Source organism: Rissa tridactyla, chromosome 18 (assembly GCF_028500815.1).
Source record: "Rissa tridactyla isolate bRisTri1 chromosome 18, bRisTri1.patW.cur.20221130, whole genome shotgun sequence".
Taxonomy (NCBI): domain Eukaryota; kingdom Metazoa; phylum Chordata; class Aves; order Charadriiformes; family Laridae; genus Rissa; species Rissa tridactyla.
In genome coordinates this window covers 8,104,639-8,125,656 of record NC_071483.1, presented here as the reverse complement: position 1 = coordinate 8,125,656, position 21,018 = coordinate 8,104,639, and the positions used below count along the sequence as shown (strand labels likewise).

At 47.6% G+C, this 21,018-nt stretch overlaps 1 protein-coding gene across 8 annotated transcripts in view; it reads left to right on the top strand.

Moving 5' to 3' along the window:
• Positions 1-21,018, top strand: part of EYA3 (EYA transcriptional coactivator and phosphatase 3) — a 62,890-nt gene that overhangs the window by 38,334 nt on the left and 3,538 nt on the right. For 5 of the 8 annotated variants that reach the window (XM_054223874.1, XM_054223869.1, XM_054223870.1 and 2 more), the window contains 11 exons: positions 117-254; positions 4,775-4,857; positions 6,357-6,540; positions 10,128-10,267; positions 12,281-12,364; positions 12,962-13,051; positions 15,304-15,362; positions 16,245-16,405; positions 17,950-18,064; positions 18,479-18,600; positions 18,881-18,981. In XM_054223874.1, the coding sequence (XP_054079849.1) occupies positions 117-254; positions 4,775-4,857; positions 6,357-6,540; positions 10,128-10,267; positions 12,281-12,364; positions 12,962-13,051; positions 15,304-15,362; positions 16,245-16,405; positions 17,950-18,064; positions 18,479-18,600; positions 18,881-18,981 (1,277 nt within the window). The remainder of the gene's footprint in view (positions 1-116; positions 255-4,774; positions 4,858-6,356; positions 6,541-10,127; positions 10,268-12,280; positions 12,365-12,961; positions 13,052-15,303; positions 15,363-16,244; positions 16,406-17,949; positions 18,065-18,478; positions 18,601-18,880; positions 18,982-21,018) is intronic. The other 3 variants (XM_054223872.1, XM_054223873.1, XM_054223875.1) reach the window with 3 other exon arrangements.

Sequence of the window (21,018 nt, the reverse complement as noted above, 5' to 3'; positions counted from 1 at the left end):
TCCGTGTGTGATTTGTTACTTGCTTTTGTGATGAGCAACAACCTTAATCTGAGGTAGCAGCATGCTGTTTGGTCCCAGCATATTTGTTTGTAACTGGTCCAATTTATCTGATTCAGGTGCACTGTGGCCAGGTATGAAACCTGAAAGTGGTTTAATTCAGACTCCATCTACAAGTCAGCACAGTGTTCTTACCTGCACTACAGGGTTAACCACAAGCCAGCCCAGCCCAGCACATTATTCTTATTCCATTGAAGGTAACTTGGCATGGTTTTTATCTGCATCTCTCTCCACCTAATCGAGTCCAGATACCACAAGTAGAGAGACTTGCACGTTTGTTCTTGGTTTGTGCATGCTTCTTTATGCTTTGCCTCTTTTCTTTTTGTGCGTGTGTATGTGTTTGGTTTCGTATTTGCTACGTACCTCTGTATGCACCAGGCTGGCTTGGCGGTGCCATGCTGATGGACGTAACGGGGTGAAGAGCAAATGGGAAGGGGAGAGGAGACTTATGTTCTTGCATGCCTTTACTGGGAATGCTCTTCCAGCTCCAGCTCTTTGTCGGTGGTCTTTAGCTTGATGTCAGGAAATACGCTGACTGGCATTGGATTTTTTTAAATTTTTTTGTTAATTACTTCTGGAGGTAGATGGCTCTCATATGTTAAACGCACAGCCCGGGTTGGTAGATCTGCTAGAGAGTGGGACTCTCGGTATAGAACTGGCCTACAAGTATTCCGGCTGCTGGAAGTGCCACGTGGAGCTGGGTGCTGAATTTCACCAGCTTCCAAAGCAATTTAGCTGAATAACGCAGTACTGGTGTTTATGGCAAATGGGTGCAGATTGATACTTTTTTGCTTGGCAGGAATTTTGCCATTTATGTTTTCGTCATGAATGGGGAAAATTTGTTTCTTTCTCTGTAGTTTTTAAAAAGCATTTCAGGGATTTTTAATCTATTTCTTATGTGATATTTTAATAGACTAACTTGGGGACTTCAGGAGGTCTTTAGTTCAGCCTCCTGCTCAAAGAAGAGTTGACACTGAACTCAGAACCAGGTTGCTCGGGGCTTTATCCAGTTGGGTGTCAAAAACCTCCAAGGATGGAGATTTTGCTAATTCCGGTGCCCAATCATGGTGAAACTTTTCTTCTTTTGTCAACTTGGAACGTCCCCTCTTTCATGTTGTGACCGTTTCTCTCCTTCTCCTGCTGTGCACCTGCAAAAAGAGCCTGGCTCCAACTCCTCGATAACCTCCGTGCAGGTACCAGCAGGCTGCTCTCGGGTCCCCCAGAGCCATCTCTTCTCCAGGCTGGACGGTCCCACTGCCCCTCGTGGGGCACGTGCCGCAGCTCTCCGGCTGTTTTGCTGGATCTTTGCCTGAATTTTTTCCTTGAATTTTATCAACATGTTTCTTGTGCTTGAGGCCCCAAACTGAATGCCATATCCAGATGCGGTCTAACGGGTGCCAAGTAACGGGGAATAACTCTTAAAATTAGTGGGTTTTAGCCCAAAAGTGGGTTTTAGCATATCTAATATGCTAAAAGCCATGCAGTATGTCATGCTTGCGTCATTGTGACAGTAAATGGCCCAGCGTAATGTTTATCCTCAGTTCACTTTTCACGTTCATAAATGAGCAGTACGACGCTGGAAATACTACCTTCCTTCAGACATAACTCTCCTCCAGGTACTCCGACGGGCAGAGTGCAGTATAGTTTTATAGCTTTAGCTGCCAAGGGTCAGAAATGGATCTGTATAACATGACTGCGGGCAGGTTTGCCAGTGATGTACCACATGTGAATCCCTGGGGATCGGGGAGGTGACGGAGCCACCGTCAGGCCTTGCTCTGCGGAAGGATTTTAAACCATTTGGTCCGCGCTGCTGTGAGGACGTGTGAGTTTCCCTGCAGGCTGCCCTTTGAAAGTGTGAAAAAATCACTGGAATTGTGTAAATGCTATTGATTTTTGAAAAACTTTTTGCAAAGTGGCAGGAAGGTCTTCCTTTTTCAGATTTGCTACGTTTCCTTTTTGTCAAGTTAGCAATCAGCCCACTGAGGGGTCAGGTCAGTACTTGGAGGTGGTGGGGAGCAGGAGCTGGAAGGATCAACAAAGGTGCTTTATGAGTAATCTCTTGAAAATCTGTCTTTTCTCTTCAGTCAAGACAGTAGGGTGACACACAGCTGTACGGCGCTGCTGTCCCACCAGCGTACGTGGCAGTGCACGGATATAGTTTAGTCTGCAGATGCTGGACCGAAGTAACGTCATATTTGAACCCTGGTGAATGGTCAGATGGACTTAGTGACTGAGAACCTTGCTTCTTGTACTCGCCCGAGCGATGGCCATGGTGGTACGTCACAGGGGCACTTGGAAGCACTGGGGGCGACGTGGGAGGAATGGCTGCTTCTTGCCTTGCCTCTTCCTCCCCTGTGAGAGCAAAGCAGCCAAGTGAAGCATAAAATGCATTAATTGCAATTTCCTTTCCTAGCACACGAAGCAGGTTGAAACATCTTTGAAAACAACTGAAGCAACAGCAAATGGGGTGACTGAGGCAGGGGAGGTAGGGATACAAGGTCTGAGGAGGAGATCTGGAAGTAGGGGAGAAAGAGGGGAGAAGAGAAAAAGAGTCACAGCAGTTTCAAGGCAATACTTGTGTTTGCTGAGGCCATGAAATAGTCCCAGCAAGTGGTCCCTTTGGCACATCCGTGCCAAACATTTTTTGCGTGTTTTTGGCCCATTGCCAGGTAAAAGGAGCTGACCCACAGTGTGGAAAGAACTGGTTAATCTCTGTAGTGGGAGCTGTTTGTAAAGATCTGGTGTGTAACACTGTATAGATAAAGGGTAATTAAAAAAGAAATCTTGGAAGGAGACCAGAGTTAAGATAAAGAAAGAAGTTCATACGAGGGAATCTGTGTTATTACCAGAATCCCAACACTTGGAATCTTTTTTCTATGATTTCTTAACTTCTGTTACCTATCTCAGTGGAGAAGCAGCCTCTTCAGGTCACCACGAATGAAGAGCGCCTTCTGTTTGTGATGATCTTGAGAGAGGTGATGAGCTATCTGCCCTCTAGGTAGTTCATCTCCTCCAGCTTTGCAGCGGGTTTGTTCCGCGTTAGCAAGGATCTTTTCTGGAGAGCTGCTCTTTGCAGTGCCCGAGGAAGTGACGTTTTCTTAAGGTAATGACAGCCTTGATGGTTTCCGTAACGTGTATAGTTGGAAGGAGTTCTATTTGGAAACTAACCCTTGTTCTCTAGCAGTTGCTTATGAGGAGCATCTTGATAGATACCTTACTCTCACAGCTGTGCTTCTAGTAGCTGCATAGGTACTTGAGTGTCTTCATTACCGTTATTGCTGTTCAGTGCAGCCTTTTTCCCCTCTTCCTAAATGTTCTTCTCCCAAAATTCTCTCCCATCTGTTTTTGATCACTACTGCTCCTATTTATGAGGGGATTCCCCGGGGCTAATTACTTGCCTTCGTTTCTGCTTCCACAGAGATGCCACCGTTCACATTTCTCACCTCTTGTAAATACTGTGTATTTCTGCAACTCTTTTAAGATATATTTCTTTTGTTTTTCATCTTTTTGGAGGCATGTTTTGGATCCATTCCTCTTTCCAGGAGCTGTTCACCAGGTAGTGTCTGTGCTTGCCGTAACGCAACAGTCGTACATTGATTAAGAGATCGCGGTGGGTCTGTTTCCCTGGGCTAGAAAGACTGAAGCCTTCAGAAGCTTGAGTTCCTCGGTCTCGGGGTGATTCCGCGTGGGTGTGATTTGCAGAAAGTGAGGGCTTTTCTCAGAGGGACGGTAAAGTAGGTGATACTGTGGGTTTCTGCAGGTCTTTTCATAAGCATCTAAAAGTGATTTTTGGTTTTATTTGTGTGCAGAGAAGGAAGGTTTAACAAAAAAAAATGTTTCTTGGTGGCACCAGGTTTAGTACCTGATTTTGTTCATGCTGATTTCGTAAATTATTTTTTTCACTAATCCTTGAGAGTCCCAAAGCCCCGTGTTGAGCAACGTTTAATGGAGCGGCCCCGTGGCTGTAAAACCACCGCATCTGCTAATGACTGGTGTTCCCAGGGGGTGCTCTAGCAGCCTCTGCTGTGTTTTGGAAGAACCAAACGCAGTGCCATGAAGGCTATTAAAATTCTTAAAACTCATACTAACGGCTCCACGTCTCTAACAATTTGTCCTACAAGCTGTTGACAAATTATTTCAAAAAGTCGCATCCAAAAAACAGTTGTAGTCTGATAGAAACGTGGGGAGATACGTGTGCTTTCTCCAGTAGGAAGCACCCTTTTTATACTATTTGAAATATTTGTATGTTTCCTTAAGTTTTTTTCTGTAATTAGACTAAATGTGCGATTGCAATGCAGAGAGAATTGTTTTTATCAGAGATGATTTAAACACGTTCATATCCATTTTACTGATTTATTCGGATTGATTTTCGGCTGCTACTGATTGAACATGAAAATGTGATTGCCTTCTCAAAACTTATAGTAAAGATGCGAAACCGTTCTAATTATACTCCAGTTGCTTAGCAGGCGTGGAGGGAAAAGGTTTCTGAAACATTTGAAAGTATTGTTTTAAAAGATACACTAGCTCTCCTTCCCTGTAAGCCCAGTTGAAACGTAATTGGTTTCAAAATACATCCCAGCTCTTTTTTGGCTGTTAGAAGCAGAGTGCTGCTGGAAGTACAAAAAAAGCCTAGTAAGTACTTATTTCACAGCTTGGATTGGTCTCGCTTCTTGTGCTTTTCTAGAAGCATTTAATGCAGTAATTCTTAATTTTACAGCATCGACTACCAATGCCAGTCCAGTCTCTACATCCTCAACTGTTGTCAATATTTCCACATCGGCAGTAGCCACCATCTCACAGGTAAAACTTTTTCCTTGTTATATTTATGTGCACCATCTCCTTCACCTTTGTATAACATGTTACTCAAAGCTAAGAAAGCAAGGGCAAATACTTGCATCACTTCAGATGGAGCACAACCGGTACTAGAGTTACAGGGCTCAGTATGTTACTCAAAGTCAGCAAAATTACTCTTGCGGGCTCTCTGACTGTGATGCTTTTCCCTTTGGCCTTTGCAACGAACTCACTTCATTTGCTCAAAGCTGTTCCCTTGCCTGCAGGTTGTGTGGTGAATCTTAAACAGGGTGCTGAGATCTCTGAGAGACGTTGGAGAAGAAACAGTATAACTGTTCTGAGAGTCAAACCTCCGGGGAGAGCTATAGGTGGATATTTTTTGAATGCCTTTGTTCTCCCTCAGCAAGAAAAGGAAAACAGATATTACACCAACAACACAAACAAAACCACCCCAGTAAAGTAGGAGAGGCATCCTGATGGTGCTGGAATAAAACAAAGTCAAAAACTCCTGCAGCTAGGACAGAGCCCTTCGCCCTGACTGTGACCTGCTGTGGGTAATACATACTGCTGTCAGTGGTTAACGGCTATTCTGAATATTTAGATACACAAAGGAACCCTGCAATGTCACAACTTTGCAGCAAGAGAATATAGGAAGGGCAGAAAATGCAGTGGATGCACCAAAATCCTTGTATGCTTATGCTGTTGCTTTTTAAGGTTCTTTAATTAACATAAACTTGCTTGAAGCTGTAAGGGGAAAAAAAGATTTTCTTTCAGTGGTGCAGATCAAGGTACCTGGTTCACAAGTCCAGGTTGCTCTTTGAGGGAATCAGAAGTGCACAGTGTGCCAGAAGGCTGTGACCTGACGTTTCGGGGGGGCTGCTTTTTTCACTATCAGGAGTGATAGTGAAAATCAAAATCCTCAAGCACAGCTTCAGGTGCTCAGTGATCTCCTCCTAAATGAGTAAATAGTCTCCGTAAGTGGATACCTTTCATCACAGCGTGCGAAATAATTGCTTGGTGAAGTCAGGACATGAGTAAAGGCAGCTTATCCTGTAGCTCTAGTGGCTGGGATTGCACCCTCAGCCAGTGCCAGGACCACCGTCTGTTGCTGTCAGTATGTTTGGTATCAGAAAGTAAAACACAAGACAAACCCACAAATTCCAGAACAGACAGTGTGGACCGATGCCGTGGCATCCGCTCGATACTCCCCTGTTACTGCCACACCGTTCATAATGAACTCATTTTTGAAGAAACTGGAGGCAGAGGAGGGGCTCTGTGACCGCCGGCCTCCTGCCTGCAGAACCGGCCTGTGCGGGGGCCATTGGGAAGTCAGATCTCCTGACCCCGTTTGGAGGTGCCTAACATATGCAGAAAGAAACAGCCTGACGTCAGACTGCGCTCTTGCTGGGGTTTCTTTCTGGCAGGCATATTCTAGCGTAAAAGTCATCTTAATGTAGAGTGTTTTCGGAAAGAAGTGTCCTGTCATTACTAATCCTTTCCTCTAACAGGAATACCCTACCTACACGATCCTTGGACAGAGTCAGTACCAGACATGTTACCCAAGTTCTGGCTTTGGAGTTGTAACACCAGCAGACAGCAACACGGAGAGTACTGCGTTAGCAACAGCTACGTACCCAACCGAAAAACCAAACGCCATGGTGCCTACGCGGACAGTGCAGAGACATTCCTCCGGTAATGGTTGAATCTTGAACAGGGTGGCTGCAAAACACTTGTGTTAAACAGTACAGTGTGCAGACATAGAATCATAGGATCATTCAGGTTGGAAAAGACCCTTGGGATCATCGTGTCCAGCCACCAGCCCCGCTCTACAGAGTTCTCCCCTACACCATATCCCCCAACACCACATCCAAACGACTCTTAAACACATTCGGGGATGGTGACTCCACCACCTCCCTGGGCAGCCTGTTCCAGTGTCTGACCACTCTTTCTGGGAAGAATTTTTTCCTAATGTCCAGCCTAAACCTCCCCTGCTGCAGCTTGAACCCATTCCCTCTTGTTCTATCGCTAATGACCTGTGAGAAGAGACCAGCACCAGCCTCTCTACAGTGTCCTTTCAAGTAGTTGTAGAGAGTGATGAGGTCTCCCCTCAGCCTCCTCTTCCTCCAACTGAACAGTCCCAGCTCCTTCAATCGCTCCTCATCAGATTTATTCTCCAGGCCCTTCACCAGCTTTGTTGCCCTCCTCTGCGCTCGCTCCATCACCTCGAGATCTCTCTCGTATTGAGGTGCCCAGAACTGGACACAATACTCAAGGTGTGGCCTCCCCAGTGCTGAGTACAGGGGGACAATCACCTCCCTGCTTCTGCTGGTCACACTATTTCTAATGGGGAAAACTATTTTCCAAAGGTAATTGCAGCATCTTTGCCTGCTGGCCCAGACAGGGCATTTACCTTCCATTGTCAGACTGGTGTTATGGTGGACCAGCCAAACTTACCATATTGGAAGTCTTAGCTGCTGCAATTCAGGAGACACTTACCACATGCTCTGAATGCCCTAGGGAGATGGAATTCCAGGGCTGACTTTTAAGAGTTGCCAACAGCAGCTCCCTGGGGACCCTTGATTCTGTCCTGAGTCGGGGCTGGGTGTTCTCTTGTGCTTCAGGCCAGTTGGTGATACCCAGTCTCAGTAGCTCCTGCTAGCTCTTTCCCTCCCGCAGGCAGGTGTGCAGATTACCTGACAGCCATGACAGAGCTGCCAGTCCCAGTTATGGGAGTCCTCCGGGACTGCTCATGCATTTTCAAGAGCTGTAGTTCAGCCATCGCCTCCTGACGCGTCGGTCTCTGATGTGCCTAGGAGTACCTAGTTCCTTGCTTCTGCTTCATTGTGTAATCCGGTTTTGAAATGACACCTGTTCTGCTGTGCATGTGAGCGGATCTGCATCTGCATAGCATTACGTTACCTGGCACTTGTGGAGAGAAGATTTTAGCTGGTAAGAGAAGAGATGCAGAAAGTGGATTGAAAGTGTTTCGTTGACTGTTGTAAAGACGTCACATCTTTCGCTGGCCCTTTCCACTACTGTCGTGTCATGTATCAATCGCAGTGGCGTTGGCTAAAATTTCCTCACCAAAAATACAGGTTTCTAAACTTAACAAGAGCAAAGACTTAGTGGTTATTCCAGTGTCTTAGGGAAGGAGGTATGAGATTCATCCTGTGATGTTGGACAGTATTAAACTGAAATCTGCTGCCTGTTACGGATCGGTAGGCTGGAAAAAAAATACAGATTCCATTGATTTTTGTTGGTGCCCTGGGTCTGGCCAGGGTGGACTTAACTTTCTTTGTAGCAGCTCCGCTGGTGCTGTGTTTTGGACACAGTGTTGATAACACACCAGTGTTTTGGCTACTGCTGAAAAGTGCTTGTACAGTGTCAAGGCTTCCTCCTCTCCACACCAGCCCTAGCAAGCAGGCTCGGGGTGGACAACAACCTGGAAGGTGACACAGCTGGGACAGCTGGCCTGAGCTGACCAAAGGGATATCCCATACCGTGTAATCACAGAATCCCACTGGCAGGGGTTGGAAGGGACCTCTGGAGATCACCCAGTCCAACCCCCTGCCAGAGCAGGGTCACCCACAGCAGGTGGCACAGGAATGTGTCCAGGCGGGCTTGGAATGTCTCCAGAGACGGAGACTCCACCACCTCTCTGGGCAGCCTGTGCCAGGGCTCTGCCACCCTCACAGCAAAGAAGTTCCTCCTCGTGTTGAGATGGAACTTCCTATGCTCCAGTTTGTGCCCGTTACCTCTTGTCCTGTCGCTGGGCCCCACTGAGAAGAGCCTGGCCCCATCCTCCTGACACCCCCCCTTTCAGTATTGAGAAGCATTGATAAGATCCCCCCTCAGTCGTCTTTTTTCCAGACTGAAGAGCCCCAAATCCCTCAGCCTTTCTTCATCAGAGAGGTGTTCCAGTCCCCTCAGCATCTTGGTAGCCCTTTGCCGTCCCCTCTCCAGCAGTTCCCTGTCCTTCTTGACCCGGGGAGCCCAGAACATGTCATATTCATCAATACAAACTGAAGCAGATGAAGAAGGGGTGGGATGGGGTTTAGCTTCCAAGGTGGCCCTTGCTTGGAGATTTGCTGGACATCATCCTGCTTGTGGGAGGTTGGTGATTGCCTCTGCGGCGCTTTGCCTTCTGCGTCTTCCCCGAGTCCATCAGTAGTACCTGAGCTATGCCAGGTCCTCAAACTCATTCTTGCAACCTGAAAGCAGGGATGGGTGGCTGCCAGTGAGCAAAGCACACAGGTCGATAGTCTTGAACCCAGTGAAGTTCCATACCTCTCTCACCTTTACATTATGGGATGCTACAGACAGGGGATGACAAACACCGTGCTGTGATATGTAAACCAAGAAGCATGGTGCTTCAAGCACGTGTCCTCTTTCAGGAAGCAGTTGCCCTCTAGTTGGGGTGAGCAACAGTGGATTTACCCATGAGAATTTGTTCTTACTTGATCTTGAAAACCTAAGGAATTCACCTGTTGTTTAAGGGCACTGGCCAGGGAATGGCCCGGTTGTTAATGTTTTCAGTGCCATTTTCTTAGCTCAGGAATTCTCCAAGTTCACAGCTTTGCATCAATTTTTATAGGAATTGCAAGGTCTCATCTTCAAGACCCAGACTGAATTCAAGCTCTCAAGTTCCCTGTGCCCTCTGCCATCCCAGTACAGTTCTGGTCCTGTTTCTGAGCTGGTTAACTCTTTTGCCTGCTAGTAAAGGATTCAGAAAGTATCTTCCATTAGGGTCGTAATATTCTGCACATCAAAGCACTGATTTTTGGTTTTTTAATTTTTTTTTCATGGTGGTGCTTTACTCTTTCCCTGGGGAAGGGTGTTCTTACCAGTCACAGAATAGGCTCCGTCCCCATCAGTCATGGCCATGGTGCTTGGCCAATTCTGCGCCTTCAGGGCTGAGATCATCCCTGTTACTCTTCACTAATTCTTAAAAAAGAAACAATTGAGTAATAAAGCAGTTCCAGGGTAGTGAGACATCTGAGGGGTTACAGGGCTTAGGATGGAGGGTGCTCTGTCGTTGGCTTTGTAGCTGTAGTAGCTCAGTCCTGCTGGACTGAATTGCGGACACGGAGCTGTTTTGAAACAGTGGGACAAAGAAATCATGTTTTATGTTCTAATAAGGGTTCAACTACTACTGCATCAATAAAGCAAGATAACATCTTACCTTTTGCAAAGGAGGTTTGTGGCCAAATGCTGAAAGCTTTATCTTGATGTGTTTTGAGGCATAAGGGGGTGAGAGCTGTGTGATTTTTTTCTTCTAGGAGATGCATCCACAAGCCCTTCATTATCAAGAGCAACAGCAAGTAAAGAGTTAGATGAGCAGGCAAGAAAAAACATGCCTGGGAAGAACAGGGGGAAGAGGAAAGCAGATACCTCTTCCTCACAGGACAGTGAACTGGAGGTAAGTAGGAATCTTGTTTTCTACAGGTAGCATCGCAGAATAGCGTGGTAGTAAAAGGCCTCCTCTCTTTCTTTCATCCTATCTCCATGGAAATGGAAGAAGATCATTAGAATAATAGAATAGTCTGGGTTGGAAGGGACCTTTAAAGGCCATCCAGTCCAGCCCCCTGCCATGAGCAGGGACATCTTCAACTGGATCAGGTTGCTCAGAGCCGTGTCCAACCTGGCCTTGAATGTTTACAGGGATGGGGCATCTCCCACCTCTCCGGGCAACCTGGGCCGGTGTTTCACCAGTCTCATCATAAAAAATGTCTTCCTTACATCTAGAGTGAATCTACCCTCTTTTAGTTTAAAACCATTACCCCTTGTCCTATCACAACAAACCCTTCTGAAGAGTCTGCCTCCATCTTTCTCATAAGCCCCATTTAAGTCTGCCTCCCCGTTTCTCATAAGCCCCCTTCTCTGGAGGCTTTCAAGACCCGCCTGGATGCAGTCCTGAGTAATGTGCTCTGGGCAATCCTGCTTTAACAGGGGAGTTGGACTAGATGATCTCTAGAGGTCCCTTCCAACTCTGAAAAATTCCATGATTCAGTACTGAGAGGCTGCAGTGTCTTCCTGGAGCCTTCTCTTCTCCAGGCTGAACAACCCCAACTCTCTCAGTCTGTCCTCATAGGAGAGGTGTTCCATCCCTCTGATTGTTTTTGTCGCCTCCTCTGGACCTGCTCCAACAGGTCCATGTCTTTCCCGTACTGAGAGATAATTTGGGAAATTCCCATGAGCCATGTTATCTGAGAACTGGCCCAAATGAGTTCTTCAGTGGTTCTTGACAAGCATCACTCAAACACATCTTGGAATCATAGTGGTGTCAATGGAGGAGCCAGTCTGGATGTCTCCAGTACAGCCTCCTGCTCAGGGCTGTCCCCAGCACTAGACATGGCTTTGTCTAGCTGAGTCTTGAGAACCTCCAAGGTTGGAGATCCTGTACCTGTCTAGTGATCTGTCCCATGACTGCTGTGTCCACCCAGGGAAGGAGGTTTTCTGTCCCCAGCTGGGATCTCCCAAGCTACAAATTTCCCCTTCTTTTTCCATGGCTATTTTCCATCTGCCACTATTGAGGAGAATTTGTCTCCGTCTCCTTTCAATTAGTTGTGATCTGCTATTAGGTCACCCTTACTCTCCTCTTTGCTGAGATAAACCATCACAGCTCCCTCAGCCTCTCCTTTAGGCTGCTGACCATCTCCACAGCCTTTTGCTGGCTGCTCTCTAGTTTGCTCACGTACCTCTGGAAGTGGGGACGCAATCTGAGGTCACGCAGTGCCAGGTAGGTGAGACAGCACCTTCCTCGCTTCTCTTAGCTAGGCACACTTGGTGTTCTCCAGCACACAGTTCCTCTTACCCACGGGGAGAGAGCGCCGCTGGCTCATGCTGCACCTGGTGTGCGCCGAAGCCTCCAGCTCCTTCCAGCCTGGGCCAACACGAGGGATTACCCTACCCCACGCGCACAATCTGCAGTTATTGAACTTCTAGTTCCTGTTGGCCCAGTTCTCAAGTTTATCAAAGTCCGTCTGTACTGAAACTCTGCTATTCCTCGTGACAGCCAGTCCCCCTTGTTTATCATAACAAAGGTGTCTCTGATAAACACCGAGGACATTTACCTGTGCTCTGCAAGATCACAGACGGTAAACTACCCTCGCAGGGCTCTAAAGTTCACCAGCACTCTTAAGTTTTTGCTTTATAACTATAAAAGGAAGAGAAGCTTTGGAAAGAGTTTGACCAAGAGAGCCGTATTTTGAGCATATGGTTGCACTGTACGATATATAAACTCCACCGCATTAAACTGAAAGAGTTTAATTAATAATGTGTTCAGCCTGTAAGACAAATACTGTTAAATACTGTTCATACCTGTTAAAAGCATACTGCAGCTAGCCACAAAATTAACGCTAAAACTTGCTCGTTTGTCAAAGCTTAGTGCTTGGAGTAGCGCAGCTCTAACCTGCTTTTGTTGTCTACGCAGCGAGTGTTTCTCTGGGACCTGGATGAGACCATCATAATCTTCCATTCACTTCTCACAGGGTCTTACGCTCAAAAATACGGCAAGGTAATATTGTATTTTGTGTGGAAGGAAAACCCTATCCATCACGCAGCAGTAAACGTTAATCTTTGGAAAAGGAATAGAAAACGATATTTTGTTTTAAACGTATAAGGTGATATTTTTAACTTGTTGGCAGTTTGGGGTGGAGAAAGAACACTAAATTTGGCTTTGTGCAGAGCTGGCATATGGACATCACAAACATTTCCCTTCTAACAACACGAGTCTTACAGTGCCTGCCTGTTGTTATCATCATTGGGAATTACTGAGGTCATAGCGCGTAGTAAAAGGAAGCGTTTTTTCTCCTTCAAAACATATTGAAGATTTTTGAATGTCTTGTTTCGTTGCTTCTGAAAATGCATCGGTCCCTGCTATGCAGTACTGAAGTGTTTTGTTAAATTTTGGGTCACTGGAGTACCTTTTTTTTTTTTCTTGAGTTGTTTAAAATACTAGGGAAACTCGTTCACACCATTGAGTGCAGCTGGAATTACCTCAGGCTTGATGTACAGTAGAAACTTTGTGCAGTGTAACTGATGAAAGTTCTCTCACAATTTACTTCTACTTGTAACCCCGGTAAATTGACATTCTCTCTTTTTGTTTTGCCAGGATCCAACTCTAGTGATTGGCTCGGGTCTCTCAATGGAGGAGATGATTTTTGAAGTAGCTGATACTCATTTGTTTTTCAATGACTTGGAGGTACGTGGCAAATGTTTTTGAAAGGCAAAATTCCACGTTACCGAGTTAAAATTACACAGCGCCGTTTGTGAGGGCTGTCGTGCTTCAGAGCCGCGTTGTGCTGAAACGTAACAGGCTGCCAAAAGCGAAGCGGTTCTAAGCGCAGCCGAATCAGAGGTGTACCCTTTTGTCTGAGACAGGCATTCTGCAGACTTCTAGTGTCATGCGCTCTCTTAGCTCTCCTGTGGGTTTCTGCTTGAACCCGTATAAATGAAAAGAGTGATGTCTGCTTTGTCTTACGTTTTCGTTCTGGACAGGTAAGCACTTTGCTTTCACTGATCCTGTTTTGAAGTGGAGACCGGAGATGTGGGGAAAGGGTGACCTTGAGAATGTCAGTTCTCAGGGGCTTTGACCATGCCGAGGACAGAACACAACTTGTGCATCTCAGCCGGTGTCTCAGCAGGTTACCTTGTCTGTGTAACAACTCAGAAGGACCTGCTTCCATCGGCAAGCACGCTCTACACGGGGAGGTCATGCAGCACCCTCGGTTTTTCTTTCCTGCAAGCTATTGCTGCTGCTCTCCCCTTCCCATCCCGCCTCACGGATTTCTGCTCAGCTCCCGTCCTCTTTTCATGCACAGTATTCTTTGCCAAAATAAATACATCTCACTGTTATGCACCACTTCCACAGAGGTTGATTATAAATCTCTGCTTTAATCACGGCAATGCTCTGTGCTTTGCTATCGTGTATTGTCAGGTAGTAGTGGACACAGTAGCGTGATCTCTGGCCTCTTCTCCCAAGTGATTGTTGGCCTCTTCTCCCAGGTGAATAACGGCAGGACCAGAGGAAATGGTCTGAAGCTGCGGCAGGGGAGGTTTAGATTAGATATTAGGAAGAATGACTTTACTGCAAGAGTGGTCAGGCACTGGAACAACCTGCCCAGGGAGGGGGTCGAGTCACCATCCCTAGAGGTGTTTAAGAAACGTCTAGATTTGGCACTTCAGGGCACGCTCTAGTGACAGAGATTGTAGGTTGTTTGTTTGTGGTTGTTTTTTTGGGGTTTTTTTTTGTTGGGTTTGGTTTTTTTTTTGGTGTGTGTATGGTTGGACTCGATGATCTCAAAGGTCCTTTCCAACCACGAAGATTCCATGAAGGTGAAGATTCTGTCTATACTGGGAGATGTGAAGTTAGGTCAGAATCTGGAATTAAATGGTTGGAAATAGCAAATGTCCTCACTCATGTCTTCTTTGATATGAGTCCACAAATATGGACTCATGAACCTAATTTGCGGAATTTACAGGACTAGTTTAAAGCTTAGGAAGGCTGAATATGAACAGTGAACCATTCGTTGTAGGTGCATCACTGATGCAAATTGTGGGAAAACGAGATGTTTTTGTTACTGCAAACAGAAACTTAAATGAAGTTTCCATTTCGTGGCTGTGACTACTTGCAGCTGTAAACTTTGCAAGGGTGATGATGACAGTTACCTCCCAGCCCCAGGAGAAAAAAAAGAAAAAAAAAACAAAACCAAAACCAAACCAAACCCCAAAAAAAACCCCAAATCCCAAACCCCAAATACAGCCTCTTGTGCTGGAAAGATGGTCGCTGATACGGTAACTATGTGACCAGCAACAGCACTTACTGCTGTCGGTGGTGTTTAGCAGCAGCAGGGGGAAATTCTTGAAATGGCAAAAATTCGCTTCTTGTCCTAAGGTGTTGGCAGTTCGGGTTAAACCGGCTGTGCGAAGCACCAGGGTCTTGGCAGTGCCGCCACGCTGACGCTGAACTCCAGGGTTTGTGCTGTGGCTCTCTGACAGAATTGGCGGTTGGGTTGATGAAATGGAATATCCATACTTGACCCGCTCATGTGGTTTGGGGCTATTTTTGGTTTTGTTTGGTTTGGTTTTATGAGATGGCAAAAGGGTTTCCAACGAGAAGTGAGCTCTGAGTCCAACCTGTTTAGTGAGTGCTGGAGTTCCTTTTTTCGCACACGACTCAAAATGTCATAGAAACATGCTTTTTTCAGACTTTTCTGGTTGCTTTGAATCCCAGTCTTGGCAAGGACCTGTAGGTGCTGAGAAGTTAAACCTAGTACTGGAAGACGAAGCTAGTGGAAGCTGTGTATAGGCTTGCGGAGGCAGTATGGCATGGCTCATTGCTGTTGGGAAACGGGAGGGGATTGTTTTATATCACGCTTTCCTTTATCTGCAAATTTCAGTATGTTTCTGGATTCCAACAGCGTGACTTTTTTTTTTTTTTTTTTTCTTAAACAGGAGTGTGACCAGGTACATATAGAAGATGTGGCATCTGATGACAATGGCCAAGATTTAAGGTGGTGTACTGATGAATGCGTGAAATATGTAGCTAATGTAATCTGGTTTTGGTGGGGTCTTCAAACCCAAAAGGGATGGAGGGCAGCATTGTGCAGGGGATGAAACTTGGCAAACGGTGTTTGTCTGCTGGGTGGTATTTCTTTGAAGGCCTACAAAACCTTGAGGCTTTGGGAATGATAATGTGAATTACGTTGTCCGCTGCTGAGTGTTGCCTGTGTGCTTGATGCCATGTTGCGATTGGAGAACCGACACTCCAGACTTCACGATCTGACCTTTGAAAGTCTCCCTGTGGTTTGCATCCCTCTGTGAGCGGATTGTGCACACTGCGGGGGGGGTGAGGGTAGGTTTTCTGCTGGCTCATGGAAAGGTCTGAGAAGTGCCTGTCTGTCAGGGAGAAAGAAATACGGGGAAAGTGGTGAAGCACGACCTGCTTCCTGCGGTCATGGACTGGTAAAGCAGCTCGTCTGCTTGTGGAGCTACAGCTGCGATGTAAAGACACAGACGTTATGTTTGGAAGGTCCTATCCCGGGGGTTTACCACTGCAGGATGAGAAAGGGGTTAGTGGGGAGGATGCTCTGTATCACAGAGGAGCGAGCAGGCAAAGAGCAAAGGCAGGTATGGTAGTGGAGGGTGTGGAAGAAGAGTTGAGTCAGTACGCTGCAGCAGGGCAGTTCAGATCCTGCAGCACGTGTAGCTGGGTATCAGAGGGTGCTGCCAACAGAAGTCGGTCTCTGCTGGCAGGGGGCAGTGGTGGTTGCGCAGAGCTCCCCTCCAAGGTGCTTCTCTGGCTGCGGTCAAGCTGAAGTCTGCAACCCCGCCAGGAAAGCTGCAGCGATTCTGCTGCTGTGGCACACGTTAACGCGTCTGCTTTTCTGAAACAGCAATTACAATTTCTCCACGGATGGCTTCAGCGGCTCAGGAAGTAACGCAAACCACAGCTCATCAGTTGGCGTCCAGGGTGGAGTGGACTGGATGAGAAAACTGGCCTTCCGCTATCGCAGGGTACGAGAGATCTACGACAAGTACAAAACTAACGTTGGAGGTGAGTGTTCACCTGCACCCAGTATCTGGGCACTGAACAGGGTTTGTGGTGCCGCACTCCGTCCTTCTCAGAGCTTTTGTTTTTCTGAATGTTTGGACATGAAAAGCAACCATTCTCCTAGTGCTAAGCGGGATCAAATCTCCATGGAATCTAAGAGGGTCCGTCTTCCAACACTGAACAGCATGCCAGTGCAGTCTGGGAGTTACGTAGCTAGGGGTGGTCAGAGACAATTTTGGTGCAGACAGTGTCCTGTTGCTAATTTTGTATGAAAGGCTGCCTGTCATCCTGCTTAGAACGGGCCTAAATGACGTCCATATCATGCTGCTTAGGAGGTCTCTTCACTTCTGTCTTCACGAAGTCTGTCTTTTATCACGCTGTTGTCAAGAAATACAGTGTTCACCCTCTCGGCTGTCATGCTCATAGTCTGACAGGACATCTCTACCATCTCTTCACAAAGTCACTTGCAATCTTCCCAGTTTTGTTTCCCTTCCAATGCCAAAGCAGTAATAATGCTGCAAACCACAGATATCAAATGTAGATACATTTTCTTTTTAGTCCGAGCCTTGGCATTGCCATCCCTGGGAGAGGGGTGCTGCTGGAGCAGGCTCGGCCTGGTGGGGTGTGGGTTTGGGTACCCTTTGCCTACACAAAAAAAAGCCTTGATAGAAGGTTTTCTTGGACATATTTTCTAAAAACCAGGTGTTCAAACCTGTAACTTTCAGTCTGCATTTCAGTATCCTGCGATTACCTTATTCCTGGTAGGGATCAGGCCGTTATTCCGTATTTTGCACGTGGGAAACCTGGATGCAGAGTTTTTCAGGAGCTGCCTAAAGCCACCTGGTAAAGCAGTTGGCAGTGCAGCCCACAGTGGGTTCCTCCATGGCCTCATTGTCGGAGGACGCGCGTAGTTCAGGGTTGGAGCGAAGTTGGGGGGTTCATACGCCATGGCTGGAAATTGGGCGGAGAGACGTTCAGACTCAGGGTGCTGCTCTCTTGTATTTACTGAGGGGAGCAGGTTTGAGCGTATGGACTCCGTTGCTGGCTGCTTTTAATTCAAACCCGGGTGCTTTGAGTACGTGGTATCTAAAAGAGACAAAAAGTACGGGGATAAAAAAAGGCGGGCAGGGGGGGATGTTAAAAAAAGATATCTAAAAGGGATTAAAGTGGAAAGGGTGCTTGGGAAGGAGGAAGTCAAAGAGGGCGACTGCAGGACTGCCGTCTGGGGCCTTGAACAACACCCGTTGCTGTGGGTGCTTCGTATAAGAGAAATGCGTTTTGTTGGGCGTATCCCGAGAAATGGTTTGAAATAATCGGAGAAAGCGTCTTACCCAGTTCCCCACGGTCGGTGTCGCAGATGGGTGTCTGGGCTCACCTGTGCTTGTGTCACTGGAAGCTGGTTTCTGCCGTTGCCTCGAGACAGTTTCACCTTTCGGGTGCCTTCAAGACCGGGTTATTTATTGCCGAAGAGGCAGCTGTTAAATTGAGGGAGGGCGCGCTCTGTGTTAGACTTGCCAGCTCAGCTGGAACACTGACTTGCCTTCCAGGCCTCCTTAGCCCACAGAAGAGGGAAGCTCTGCAGCGACTAAGGACTGACATAGAAGTGCTAACGGATTCCTGGCTGGAAACTGCCTTGAAGTCCCTGCTGCTCATACAGTCCAGGTGCGGAAACTGGAAACGCGCGCGTTGCATTCTCGGCCCTTTCTCTCGCTGGGATGTGCGTGCAGTGCTGTGTTGCGCTACGTTACTGCTGCTGTTTGTCACAGGTGCCGGGAAGCAAAGTGAGTGAGTGCAGGAGCTCCGCTCCGGAGCGCCCTTTGGGATTTTTCTGCTGCAACATGCGTTGTTAAGAAGGTTCCCTTAATAGGGCTGTCCTCACAAAATCACGTTTCAGTCAGAGAATTTCTGATTAAAACAAAAAAGCAAAAACCACATGTCAAAATCCTGGCCTAAAAAGCCTCTTGCAAGCAGGACGCCGAAGCATGTGGCACTTTGGAAAGGCGAGCAAGCTCCCCGGAGTAGCCCTCGATGCCGCTGGCCATCGAGGTGCTTTTATACGTGTTTTTTGTCTTTTAGAAAAAACTGTGTGAACATCCTGATCACAACCACCCAACTGGTGCCAGCTCTTGCCAAAGTTCTCCTGTATGGATTGGGCGAGGTGTTTCCCATCGAAAATATTTACAGCGCTACGAAAATAGGTAAGGGGTGGTGCTGGGTGCCTGGCGCGGAGACATCTGCTGCGGGTCAGCTGGGATTTTTGCACAGGAAATGCAGTTTCTGCATCCGAGCAGCCCCCACGGCTGCTGTGGACCAGCTGCCCGTGTAATAGGGGTGGCTTCTGGCCTCAGAAGCTGAACTGGGTGTTATCCCCTTCCCAGTAAGACACGAACGTGTTTCTGTACTGGGAAAAAGGGACCTGGTTCAGGCTTCTGTTACTCTCTGCCTAAGGGTCGTTATAGTGGGATTGTCTTTTGGCAGGTAAAGAGAGCTGTTTTGAGAGGATTGTGTCGCGATTTGGAAAGAAAGTCACCTATGTGGTAATTGGAGATGGGCGCGACGAAGAGGTTGCAGCCAAGCAGGTGGGTTTCTGACTCTGCAGAGGTGGGCTGTGGGTGGGCGGATGTGTCATGGTTTTGGCCGATCAGGACGACAGATGGCCCTCTCTCCTCAGAGAGGAGAGGAAGAGATAGGGAGATTTACGAGTTTAGAAAAAGAACTAAACTACTTTAATGAAAACAATAATAAATAAGAAACTAGTAAATAATAATAGAATAATAAAAATCAAAGAAAAAAAAAGTATACAAGATATACAAAAACCATATCCAGCTCCCAGGATGACGATCGTGTCACCAGCAGACACCGGGAAAGTCCCAGACCAGTCAGCAACGGACAGGAGCTGAATTCCGTAACTAGAGTCAGGAACGCTCGGACCGGGATCAAAGGCAGACTGACAGACAGGGTCCTCCTCAGACGTCGGCCATTGAAGAAAGAGCGAGCCAGAGCCCCCTTGCTCCTTTGATCACTGAGCGTGATGCAGATGGGATGGAACACCCTGTTGGTCAGTTTGGGGTCCCCTGTCCCATCTGCTCCTCCCTGCAGGTGGGACCCCTCTGCGCTTCTCTGCTTCCAACCCTCCAACGGGGCAAACAGCGAAGTTAGCCGACCTTGATTGTTACAGCAATAAGTCTAAGCAAGAGCCTCTGTGCGCACCGTTCCGTGGTGTAATCAGGTCTTATCACCCTGAGAGTGAACAGTGTCTGAACAACACGCTGTTAATTTCAGGCTTTAGTCAGTTAGACGAGGCCCAGCTGAAAAGTAAAATTACAAATCAGAAAATTGGTTCTGTTTTACCTCCAACCGGGACAGGACGCAAAGGGAAATTACCGCAGCCGTCTCTTTCTGCGGGGACTCTTTTTCCAGGGCTGAACTTCAAGCCAGGGGCAGCCAGGGGGAAACTTTGCCTTGGATGCAAGAGATTTTCCTTTCACTGTGTTAAGATGGGGAGTATTTTGGCTCTTCAGGGTTTAAAGTTTCTGTTTTACTCTTGTTTAGGGTTGTGTATGAACCTTGGCCCTGTGAGACAGTATCTTGATGTAGCGTGTCTTGGTGACCGCATGCAGTGGTCAGTTGGGGTAATGGCATTTCTCAGAGGCACGGAGGGAGTCAGGACTCAGTTGCCAGCGATCAGATCAATACACAGCGTCTACCGATAGTGTGAGTTACAGACAAGGAGCAAACGGTTCCATCGATTTGAACAGGCCTGAGTAGGTTGTTCGGTCATGTTAATTAAAGGCAGCGAAGTGAACAGATCATTGTCAGGACACCATCTCTGCAGGCTTCACGCAGTCTGCTGTGTGCCGGAGTTGTCACCTCCGCGGGTTCCCTGGGAGCCCTGGAAGGGCATTCCTGGGCGAAGCAGCAGCTCACAGCCGAGCGCTGAGGTTTCCATCATGAGTGTGCAAAGCAGCTGATAGCGCGGGTGCCCGTTGTAAACAGATGTGCAGATAAGATCCTAGACTCATAGAACCACAGGGCTGGAAGGGACCTCTGGAGATCACCCAGTCCAACCCCCTGCCAGAGCAGGGTCACCCAGAGCAGGTGGCACAGGAATGTGTCCAGGCGGGCTTGGAATGTCTCCAGAGACACAGACTCCACCACCTCTCTGGGCAGCCTGTGCCAGGGCTCTGCCACCCTCACAGCAAAGAAGTTCCTCCTCGTGTTGAGATGGAACTTCCTATGCTCCAGTTTGTGCCCGTTACCTCTTGTCCTGTCGCTGGGCCCCACTGAGAAGAGCCTGACCCCATCCTCCTGACACCCCCCCTTTCAGTATTTAGAAGCATTGATAAGGTCCCCCCTCAGTCGTCTTTTTTCCAGACTGAAGAAACCCAAGTCCCTCAGCCTTTCTTCATCAGAGAGGTGTTCCAGTCCCCTCAGCATCTTGGTAGCCCTTTGCCGTCCCCTCTCCAGCAGTTCCCTGTCCCTCTTGAACCGATGGTACCGATGTGCGCAGGGCCGAGGTCCTTCCCGAACACGGCACGCTCAGGCGCTGCTCTCGCAAGGGCCGTATGGCACAACCCCCCGGGCGTACCTTGGCTGCTCCCGCCTAGCTGTAAAAT